Below are 12331 nucleotides of genomic sequence, written 5' to 3'. Positions count from 1 at the left end.
ATATATAAAGAGAGAGAGAGAGAGAGAGAGAGAGAAGGTGGGGGGGGGCGCATTTCACATGAGTGATGAAAGGACGATGACGTCTTTGGTGGAGAAGAAGCAATAGCCAAAGAGAATAAAAAAGGGTAAATAAGAGGAATTAAGATATTAGTTGTCCTTTTATTTATACAGACCCTATTAAGTGATAAGAGGCTCTGAAAATAATAAAAAACAAACAGTCTAAATTACAAAATGTCTGAACGAATTAGATATAAGTGATAATTAAGAGCTGAAAAATCATTGTGCATACTCCAACGGATTTCCTAAAAAATCATTGATTTATTTACGGTAACGGTTTTAATAAGATACTTCCAACATTATTTGATAGTGAAAAAGACCAAAATATCCTTAACAAGAATTAAAAGGTAATAGATAACTATCCAAATTAATCACTTGCTTAGCTTGTGACAGATAAATATAACCAACCAAAAAACACTTGGAGATGGTGTCTCTTCTCTAAGAAATTATTCCAAAATCAGATGCTAAGCTGTACATTTGAATGAATTTGGGACAAACCAATTGTATCCTCTATTATTTTCCTCAAATAACCACAATTTGCTTAAAACTGGCATCACTTCTTTCATCTAAGTTACTGTGAATTAAGTACATAGCTTAAAATGGTTTGTAAGATTAGAGAAAGTCAGGCTGGCCTGTAGACGTCAAGCAACGATGCCACATACGGCTGTTCTGGTCCACGATTTTAGGGTAAGAGATCACCTCAGTGATCGGTATGTAGACATAGTGAGTGTTGCATATGCCGACCGTGATCCCACTGTATCCCGCAAATGCACCATGGACCTGTCAAAACCAACATCAAACTAAATCACTGTTTCTCAAGAATCATCATAAAACTGATTGCAATTGCTAAAGTCAATCATAAGTGGTAACAATATATATGTATGTATGATAAACTTACAGCATTTTGACCCAGTACCGTGCACAGAATTCCATCTGATGCATTTGCTCGGCATGCACGAATCATATATGTAGGATCAATGTATTTTACATCAGCTGGATCGCCCATATCCTTGAAATATTTTTTCACCTGATAGAGTATTTTGTGTCAGATCCGACTGACAGAAAATATATTCCTAAGGTAATTACAGTTTAATCAAAATCAAAAAGTCATCGTGGACTTCTGGTTCGACAATAGAGCTATGTACTTGATCCAAAAAAAACATTTGGATTGGTGTGGCTGAGAACTCGTGTGGACTAATCAGAAATCACAAAGTTCATATGCTGCTTTCACTAACCTCCTGTTGTATATGTACCCCGATATCTCCTAGTACAACATTCCCAGATGCATCTTTAGCATTCGTTTTCTCTAAAAAGTTCTGCATCCAAGAACAGAAAATAATACTATAAGCTCTCGGTGGATATACTTGAAAACAGGCAGGAAAAAAACCCTTTTAAATAACAAAGGGAAAGAACACAGTTTGACTAACCTGCCCAGCTCCTTCGGCTACACAGATGACGGCTGATCCCTTTGTTTCGAGTAGATACTTGAGATGACTTAAGACACCATGAGGTCCATGCAACTCAAAGGGTACCTTCAATTAAAACACGAGTAGGTATCAGTTACAAGAATAGGATCAGTTTCACCACTTCTTGTAGCAAGTATATGTGAAAATATGCGAAACTCCATTAGATTATTATTGTGAAAAAGAACCCTTGAGAAGGGAGGTTCCAACGAGGAGAAATGGTTCAATTCTAGCTAATAGCAGTATACAGATAAATACCTCCGGTATCAAACATAAATCAATCTGACCACTAGCAAGGGCCGCATGCATGGCTATAAAACCACTACTCCGCCCCATCAACTTTACAATTCCAATACCACGATAAGCACTATGTGCCTGCAAAAAGAATGAGTTGTTACTGTTGTACACACAAGGAGGGTTGTATATGGAAGATGAGGGAAAATGATAATTGACAATATGTTGACATTAGGAGTAAAAATTGAATTTGAGAGAGAAAACGTTTGTACCTCGATATATGCAGCATTTATCGCTCTTTGTGCTTCCTCGACAGCAGTATCAAAACCAAATGTCTTATCCATGAGCAGAATATCATTGTCTATAGTTTTGGGAACACCAACTACAGCTACCTTTAACCCTCTTTTTATGCACTAACACAAATACAATTAAGCGGTTAAGAATTCAGGAACGAGCAAGTTGTTCTACTACATGATAAATCCTTCCCAGTTGAGCAAGTTTTATCACAGGGAAAATAAGCTTATATGGTATACAGAATCAGTTTTAATGACATAATTTTTTAACTCATCTCTATGCTTGGAAATTTATTTCTCTTCCTTTTATGTTCTTTTTTGGGGTTGGAGGGATCATGAATAAGATGCATCATAGCTCTATTTTTGGATATAAATAGAATCCCAAAAGTTAAATTTATCATGTTGGACAAATACCATCTATCAAACAATATATATGAACAAGAAGGAACATGATGTTTAGATGGTTACAGAAATCTACACAAGTCCTACAGTACGACAAAAGAAATATATGCCAACCTCTTTGTGTATTGCATTAGCGCCTGCATGTGTTCCATTTCCGCCAAGCACAAAAAGCATGTTGATGTTTCTATCCTGTTACCAGTTTACAACCACCCCTATATCAACATGACCTCCACCACATCCTTGTTCAAATCATAAATATAACCAAAAAGAAAACTATGGACCAATCAGAAAAGAAATACAAATAAGTACCCCCATGCTGTCCACGATTTCATGGACACTTGGTCCTCCACGAGAAACTCCTAACAAGCTTCCACCAGTAAGATGAGCATTTTGAACAATTTCCCGAGACAACTAATAATGGAAGACAAATCACGATTACCTAAAGTAAACGAGGCATAATGCAAGGAGTAAATGAGTACTAATAATTAAAAGTTCTCACAACTTGTTATGATTCCCTTTGGTTGGCGATATAAATTTGATGGAAAATACAGGCTCAATATTTGTCTTCTTTGATTATGGCACTCATAACATATGTTTGCGATAAGAGGAGGTACAGTGTCTTGAATACGTATCCCTGGGAGTTAACTGGTCAATTTTGGTTTCTCCTATATGGCAAAAAGAGAGACACAGAATGGGTGGGTCTGAATTCTGGCCCATGCCAACCCTCGAGGATGGGGCCGTGTACGGTATACCTTCTTTGGGCATTTTTTTCTCTGCTTGCTTACTGAAGGGAAAAGGTGAAAGACATTCAATGTTTCCCATTTTCCATGTAACATATCATTTGATATTAGATACTATTATAGCTGTTCTTAGTGACCTTGTTAGATACCAAAAGATCTGATGCATAGAAAATAGACACAATGATCTGTCACTTTCACTGGATAGCTTATGTTCGATTAGGCCCTAAAGAAATAGGCAGAGTGCAATAATCCAGGGCTTATGGACAGAAATGGTATACCGCACAACCTTCTTTGATGCATGGACCATTTTAGAAGGTGAACATTTGTTTTTGAATATTTGGCTGGACCATTCATTCATTCAGTTCATCGCTGCATTGCTTCAATGAACCAGTACGTCAAGTTAATTGATGAAGAGTTGTCTCGTAACACTAATCACCAAAAAATATTCTTAGAAGTGTTTGAATTTGACAGAACCCTTTTCCCATAAATGATGATATTGCCAAAAGTGAAAATGTAAGAAACTCACAGGCATTTCAGCTATTTCTTTGCCAAATCCACGGTATCCAAAAGGAATCCCAACAATCTTTTTCACGCCATAAATCTCAAGTGTGATGACAATCTGTGGTCACTCCAAGGTAAAGGGAAACATCAATAGTTGAAACATAATGAAGTGCTTTAAAAGTAGTAATAACAGAAAGGTCTTCATACAACCTATTGGCTGTTGGAAAACTAGAATGGCTTTTCTTTATAAATAGTACCTTTATCATATTGACATATTTTACAAATTGGTTGGGACCTTTAAACCATGAGCCCAGATACTTCCGTTTTATCTTTTTCCTCATGAAATAACAATCATAATTAGTTGCCGTAGGTATATAAATGTATGCCTAAAACAATTTTTGCAAGGGAGATGATCCAGGAAGATGGGCACATGAGACACTTTTGATGCTAACAATTGCAATCTTTGGTTACTTTTGCAACAGCCAAAATTTCTAGATACCACAATTAGTTAATGTTGGAGCTCCTAGGAAGTTGCATATCTCTAATTCACTTCATTGATGGAACACCCAATATTGATAGTTGCATGCATCCAGAACCTACCTGTCGTATGACATCATTAAGCCCAGGACAAAGTCCCCCACAAGTTACAATTGCAGCTTTCACATCTTCTGGTTTAAAGTATATTTTCTCACGAGGACCTGCACGATGAATCCTAGAAAGAGTTTGTTAGAGTTATATATATGCCATCTCAGGCTCTCAGCAGCTTTGATATATTTCTTACGTTTTAATATTCTTTTGTCTATCAATAGATGCTATTGATCTTTTAACTAATCACAATAATATCAACACTTCTCTCTCTCTCTCATTTGGTTTCCTACACGCTTTCAGAGCTCAAGTTCATCATTTGTAGAATTAAATTGGTTACGATTTTCATATAGTACAAATGTTATGCAAAACAGGAAACATACAAAGAAGCAAAAAAGTTACTATACTTTCAATATTAAAAGCATCAAGTATAACTTTAGCATATACAGCATCTCTTAGCTTGTGCATGCAAATTTTTATTACATATGGTAATATAAAATCTGATCAGGATGACAAAAAGAAGTGATGACAAATCTAGGGTGATGTAAAAGTTAAAGGTGACAACCACAAGGGTGGTGCCTGATTGGTTTGAGCTTGGCTCCAAAGGTCAAAAATACCTGGAGGTCCCAGGTTCAAATCCAATGAGGAATAAAAATCCCCTTGTGGCCACGGATGTTCAAATACGGTGACTCCGGACTATCTGCAAAGCAGGTGGTCGCCCTGGGATTAGTCGGCTCGCATAGCGGGTTGGATATCCAGGTTAATCAGAAAAGAGAAGTTAAAGGTGACACTAATTAGGAGCTTTACATGCCTCCAAGTGGCAGATGATTGTGTCTTTTCATCCTTCAAGATAAGGAGAGAACAAATCACATATATTTTTTCACCACCATTTACACTTCCAGCCAAATATATATTCTTGCACAAAAAATTTTATGCTAATGACGCATAGTATTTAAGCAAAGGCGGTCTCAAATAAAGAAGAATCCCAATTTAATTTCAGCAGTAAAAATCACAAATGATGAAATAAGCAGAACTCTGTTGTGGGCATATGCAAAAGTATACTTTTAGAAATATAACTTTGAGAACTCTAGGTTCCCAGTATTTTATACATCCAATGCAAATCATTTCAAATTTGGCTAAAAAGAAGTGAGAAACAAAAACAAAATAAAAGAAGGAAAAAATTCCTTTCCTATTCTGCTTCAGTAAATCGTTCTTAATAATTATACTTGCACAGGACTAGGACAATTTATTGCTGAAAACAAACCTAACCTACATCTAACATTTCCCACATTTGATCGCATTTAACTGATGTTAAAACAACAGCTAGTACATTATAAAATGTTCTCGGTGGTTTGACAGACAGTTATCACTTTTTCTAGTTTCTACATCTGGGATCATATGATAGTAATTCGTTGGTATTTGGTCCAAGGACAACATTAGATAGCGATTTTGACCAAGTAGAGTTCACATGAACTGAATAAAAACTTTAATATATTCAAGAAATATCACCCATTTTGATATTGTAAAGTTTTGAGAGTTTGAAGACATATACTGAGGTCATGTGCATAATGTAGAGGATTGGCTTATGGATTGAGAATAACTTGCCACTCATGCTGATTACAGTTTGCGTCTTCCTTAGTGGTTGATCTGATTTGAGAGCCCACCAGGAGTTTACAAGACGAGAACAAATAACAACAGGAGAACTGAACAAATTCTATAAGTAGCAGAAAGGGTTCTGATGAGTGATGACCCTACTGAAGAAAACCAGCAGCAGCAAGTTTGTCAGCGAAGTGGCAGCAGAACAGAGGTAGGAACTAGCTGAGCAGGGGAACAGACTGGTGGTAGAATATAAAAAGAGAGCGAGCAGACTGGCAACATGTGGTGGAAGTAGACCATATGTGTTTAGTGTTTACTAACTTAGCGCAAAATATGAAGATTTGTTCCTTACATAGATGCAACAGTTAAATGGTTTTTTAGCAGAATATACAGGTTAAACGATTGTACCAAACCTTCTTTCATCTGCAAAGCAAGGTTGAAAAATCACCAGAAAAATACTAAGCTCGTATTGAAATTTCTTGTCATGTGAGTTCATTGATCTACATGCAGATGCTTCCATTTCACATCTAGCATTAGAAAGGTTCTTTTTTCAATTCTTACCATTGCTCCACCCACGTACAATCAGGATCAATACATTCAGCGCCAGCAGATGAAGGGGAGAAATAACGGATAACCTGTAATATGTCATAGAAATTTGTCATTTCATGGCATTTTATTTTCCAATAAAATGGCTTATAGCTTATATTGAACTGAATAAAATATCTGGCCTATCATTCCACTTAAACACCAAAATGACATAGAACAAATTATTTTCTAGGAATTGATATAATGCCCTAAGAATCAATCTCTATGTAATGTCAAATCATTTCTTGAACCAATTGTGGATATGTTCTATGCATGAAGCAGTTTATTGTGCAACACATTCCATGATCGGACCTATATATCACCCCAAGTCATACTGTTGACAGGAATCTCTGCTGTCAGCCTTGGTCCAACCATACTAGCTGAAGACTAATTGGGTGATGAAGAAACTACCAGTTACAGCTTGGTATACTAGTTGTAAACTGAGAAGGAACAACATTTTCCTTCATTCCATAATAATCAATTTAGTGAAGTACTCATTTATTACAATGCAAAATGCAAGGGAGAGGTTGTGCAAGAAGAACTCCCTCCTCAATGCTTGCAAAGCTGAGGAGTCTTGTTACATCGGGATCACCCTTATTCATTTGTGATTCATCAGAGACCTTAACAGACAGACTGCAAGAAAACCGGAAACAGTCAAAAGTTCTGAGGTCTATGACTTTATGTCACTACAGATTTTGATAAACTTATTCCAGAAAAAAGAAGATTGAAAGACGAGTCTTCGTCAATGCTAAAGTTTCCATGTACATGAATGGTACTTCAGATTTAACAGAGCCAAAAGGGTATCCACCAGTAAGATCAAGCTCAGTAATGCACCATAATGATAAATATCATAGTCAGTCTGAAACTATGAATAAATGGTAGAATACCACTATAAGAACAGTCTGACGTTTCTGATCTTTTCAACTTACTTTATCTTTTATTTGGTAACATCACTCACGTAAAACTTAGAATACATTAGAACATCTTCTTCCCACAATGAGTAAATGTGTGTAACATAAGATAAGTTGTCTAAAAACATAAGTCAAAATTATATCTAAACACAAACTTCAAAAATTTGAAGAAGCTTCACACAGATCGTATAGGGTATCACAGATTCACAGTACCGAACAAACTAATGAGAAGACAAAACCATTCTATCCAGTGTGCCTACGGGAGTAGGCAGGCACTCATTCGCACCGATACTATCCCGTGTGCCTATGCAGTCCGTAATCTTACTCACAAAACCATCAGTGAAGAGAAAGTAACTGAATATACCTTAAGTAGTACTCTATCATCATTATTAATGTATCCATACCACTCCTCGTCAGAAGGATACCCTTCTGCAAATTCTTCATTGACAGGAGTCCTGTAGCACAAATAAAAAATCAAGCTCACCAAAAACCATGTAAATTCTAATATTTGAACCATTGTCCGCAAAGATATGCGTTTAGACATGACTACCTTAGTTTAACGAGGCACCGCAACCTGATCTTATACTCCATATAAATTTCATACATGGTTGTGTACAGAAAGTAAATCCTTGAAATACTAAAAATACTACTCCACAATTAGATTCCTTGCGGATATTTTCAATAAATGCCTTTAAAAAGAGAGACTTTCATCAAGAGTTTATGTTGATGGGATATTTTTTATCCATAATTCAACCGGCCTAAGTAGCTGAAACAGTAACCAGAGAAATTTCCACATTTTTTATATCATGGAGCCGAATATAACAGTAAAATTGGTACTTAATCACGTCAAAAAATTCAATTAAACCAATAATAGAGTTTCAAGAAGGGAAAAAAAGTAATTATGCTTTCGGTACCTCATACTGAGACAGAAAGTAGAGGGATACGAAACAGCGTCAGGGAAGAAATCACTAATGTGAGGAATGTTGAATCGCTTCTCGAAGTCTTTTTTGAACTTAGACTTCCACTCGGGATCGCAGTAATCGATAGCCTCATTTGACTTCTTCTCGGCGTACACTACACAACGACCCCTTTCGCAAACTGCAGTCATGTCAGGTCTTGTACGCCGACTAGAGAGAACCGACCGGAACACGCCAGGGAACGAAACCAGATGATAACCGTTGGCCTGAAGAGTCAGGCTGGGGTGGATCGCCGGAGAAAGTGATCCCATTATTCAGTAATCGGAGAAAATGGGAGTTCGTTTTGGTGATCACAAGGAAAATGAGTTTTGGGCGAAGAGTTAGAGAGAGAAGAAGACAAAGAAGTAGAGCGAAGCGTATCGCTGAAACTGAAAAGGAGTCCCTTCTGTTTTTTTTGTTAGTACGGCAGCAGCTGATGTCATGACATGGAAAATTAGATTTCTATTTTGATTTTTAAACAATTAAAAAGTACTTGTGATTAAAGCGTTTACAATGTATCTGTACTATATTATATAATATACTATTTAACAAAAACTCTTAAAAATTATTTTTATATATAAAGTATTGTTTATTGATTTATATTACTTAAAATTCAAGATTATAAATAAATTGTGCGTAAGTATAACTTATTAAAGCTTCATATTTGAATTTGTGTAACTAACTACAGATAAATATAATCAAATAGAGAATAAATATCTCATTTTAAATATAAAAAATATAACATATAATTAAGATAATTATTGAGTTACAACAAAATACTTAATCATTATCATTATAAAAAATATATTTTAAACCAAAAATAATATAAAGAAATACATAAAAAAGAAGAAATTTTAAAAATTTAGTTTCGTACTAATATTAATATATTTTTTTTATTTTTATGATATTTTCGTATTTATATTTTTTCCAAAACTTAAAAACATTATCGTCTACTCAAAACCACATAAAACTGTATTATAACATCGACTGAGACAAAAAAAATGAAAACATTAAAATCGAGATGTGTCTCGCTGCATTGTGTGAGTACCCTTTTAGTTTTTTAAAATGAAGAATGTATCAAAATCTTAAAAAATATTTTTTTATTCTTGTAAATTTTTTATTTTAAAGATTAAAATATTGATAAAACATTATTTCTTTTTCTAAAAATTGAATTTCTAAGTTTTGTTTTATCGTCATAATATATTTAAAAAAAAATATATTTCTCTTTCATTGTAATCACTTTTTAGAAGTTTTTCAAATTTGGAGAATCTTTTAAAACAAAAAGTATATCTAAAATCTTCAAAATCCCGATTTTTTTATATTTTAGAGAATCTGTTGTAAATGCTTCTATGCAGTGTTCTCGATATCTTTTTTTATGAAGAAAAGAAAAAAAGGGGATGAAGAAGAAAATAAAAAAACTCGTGTTCTCGAACTTTTTTTTAGGAGAGAAGGATAGAAAACAGAAGGAAAATTATCACAAGTGAAGCGAAATCTTATGCCCTCCCTCACTCGATTTTGAAACCAAATTTATAAAGAATATCAAATATGGGTGAGACAGTATAAACGTTTAGATTAAATACTTTTTTTTTATTAACTTAGATATCTAACCCGTTACGCGAGCCGATAATCCCATTTATACCTTCATAGTCGCAAGGGGATTTCTATTCCTTATTGGATTTGAACTTGAGATCTTTAGGCAATTTTTATTTTTGAAGTCAAGAACAAACCAATCAAACATCACCCTTGTAGTTTAAATCAAACATCATTGGACTCTTCTAAAACATCTACAAGAGCTATGCTAATTTTTTATAGAACAAATTATCAGAATTCAAATATTTAAAAGAATACATCTAAATTATTTAATAACTCTATTATTAAAATATTTCATACATTTAATAAAATATTATTTCTCTCATTAATTTCCAGTACCTTTTATGTGTCAGAAAAAAGAATTAAAACACTAATTTCCCATCCTATATAGAGTTTTAGAGATTACTCTGGATTTAGATCTTTTTTATTCTTTATTCATTTTTCTATTTTGCCTGACACTAATAGTATACAGATATTGGAGTATGAAACTCTCATAAATCAACATAATTTCTATTATAACATAACTCATAAATTTGGTCTTAATCCTCTTACTTTTGTTTTTCTAATATACCAGTGTTTGACATCGAGCGTTGCGCGATGATCAAATTTTATGTTGACAAAAAATGCAAGAAAAAATTATTGACTATTTTTATAAATATGGAATATGTTGCAAGTCCATATACAACAATTTATTTTAGATAAGATTGGTTTTGAGCATATTTAATCAATAGAGTTATGAAAATTATTAATAATAACCATAGTTTAAATATTTATATATAACATTAATAACGTTGTTTAAAATAAATCAATACATAAAACTGATAATCAACAATCACCAACGTAGTAAAAGATTCAGGATAATCAAGGCTCATCACTTTCACTAATTATTGAATAAAATTATATCATCAAATATTTATATTATTATTAAAATAGGTACTTTAAATAATCTTCATATTAAAAATCAAATAATATGATCTTTTTTAAATTTATAATCATCTTTTAAAAAACGACAATACATGATTAAATGTAATAAGGTATTTCAATTTTTATATTAACCTGGATATCCAATCCGTTATGCGAGTCGACTAATCTCATGACGATCACCTGCTTTGCAGATATCCCGGAGTCACTGCATTTGAATCTTCGTGGCCACAAAGGGATTTCTATTTATCACATGATATGCAAGTCGACTAATTCCATGAGATAGAAGTCTTTGATCTTTTTTTTTTATTATTATCAAGAATCTATCTCCTTTTTTTTGTTTACTTACTCATTTCTTTGTTTCCAATATTTTATTCTCCTTCATCAATAGTTAATTGATTTTTACCTTTTTAGCAGTTTAGATCAAAATTTGCATTGATGCATGTGCCGCATGAACAAGATTACATAAATTGTCAATCACCTTTAGTTTTTTCACTTTTCATGTGTAAAGGTGATTCATCAGCTTCATTTTCTAAATCAGTTGTTTTTGGTACAATTTTTACAGGTATTAATCTAAAGATTGAAGCAAAACAATGTTGGAACTGCTAAGTTGTATGAAGCAAAAAAGTAAATTCACAAAATGAAATCAATCTAATTTTGAACATGATTCAAAATCATTGAAGGTCAAAAAAACAAACTCCGAAGAATATTAACCGATTTACATTCTCGTAGAACTTTGATTTTTCAAATGAAACACTAAAAACATATATTTTGGTAATCAAGAAACGAATATAAAAATTAAGATCTATTGTCCATTCGTGAGTAACAATATAATATCAAAATAAACAATACTCAAATGTTCTTTTAGTATTATGGGTTACACTTTTTATAAAAAAAAACATAAAAATGAGAATTAAGATAAGAATAAAAATTACAAAATAAACAAAATCAAGAATACATTGAAATATAAGGGGTACTCAAATGAAAAACTTACATGTAATAATTAATAATACTGGTTTTCATAAATAACAACAATACAGAGAATGAGATAAAAATACAAATTGCGAAACTATATAAATTAAAAGATAGAGAAGGAAATTTATAATAGAAAAACTCCACATTGGTCATACTTGATCAGATTCTGATTGTTGTCACTTGTCAATAAACAAAAAATAAAACTTGAGTAGCTACAACAATATTAGTAAAACAAAATTAGGCAAAAAAAAGACACATAAAGAACACACATACATAATATAAATAACTTCCGAAAAAAATGAGGGATAAAGAACCATAGTGAATAAAATATAATAACGAGGAATTTTTTTTTTGAAAAAAAACATTCATCAACATCATATAACTCACACAAATTATCTTAAAATAAAATGTAATAATTGTTAGCCTAGAAAAGTTTATGGAGGAACAGCATTTGAGCATGTACAATAACATTCGAGCATGTACAATAAAATAAAAGGGCCTTTGGCCTAGCGGTATCGTAGC

At 33.1% G+C, this 12331-nt stretch overlaps 1 protein-coding gene across 1 annotated transcript; it reads right to left on the bottom strand.

Annotated features, from left to right (window-relative positions):
- Nucleotides 1-605: 605 nt before the first annotated feature.
- On the bottom strand, nt 606-8595 carry LOC112520724 (ATP-dependent 6-phosphofructokinase 5, chloroplastic-like). Its single transcript, XM_025129270.1, has 13 exons — nt 8282-8595; nt 7732-7822; nt 6433-6506; nt 4291-4402; nt 3716-3808; nt 2759-2860; nt 2564-2638; nt 2027-2167; nt 1779-1895; nt 1485-1589; nt 1293-1373; nt 956-1084; nt 606-837 (listed from the first exon to the last, which is right to left on the bottom strand). The coding sequence occupies exons 1-13, from the start codon at nt 8593-8595 to the stop codon at nt 670-672; spliced, it is 1602 nt and encodes a 533-aa protein (XP_024985038.1). The 3' UTR covers nt 606-669.
- Nucleotides 8596-12331: the final 3736 nt, after the last annotated feature.

Source organism: Cynara cardunculus, assembly GCF_001531365.2.
Source record: "Cynara cardunculus var. scolymus isolate 2C chromosome LG 1, CcrdV1, whole genome shotgun sequence".
In the NCBI taxonomy this organism is placed as follows: domain Eukaryota; kingdom Viridiplantae; phylum Streptophyta; class Magnoliopsida; order Asterales; family Asteraceae; genus Cynara; species Cynara cardunculus.
The sequence above is the reverse complement of the archived record's forward strand: the minus strand, read 5'-3'. Positions and strand labels throughout refer to the sequence as shown.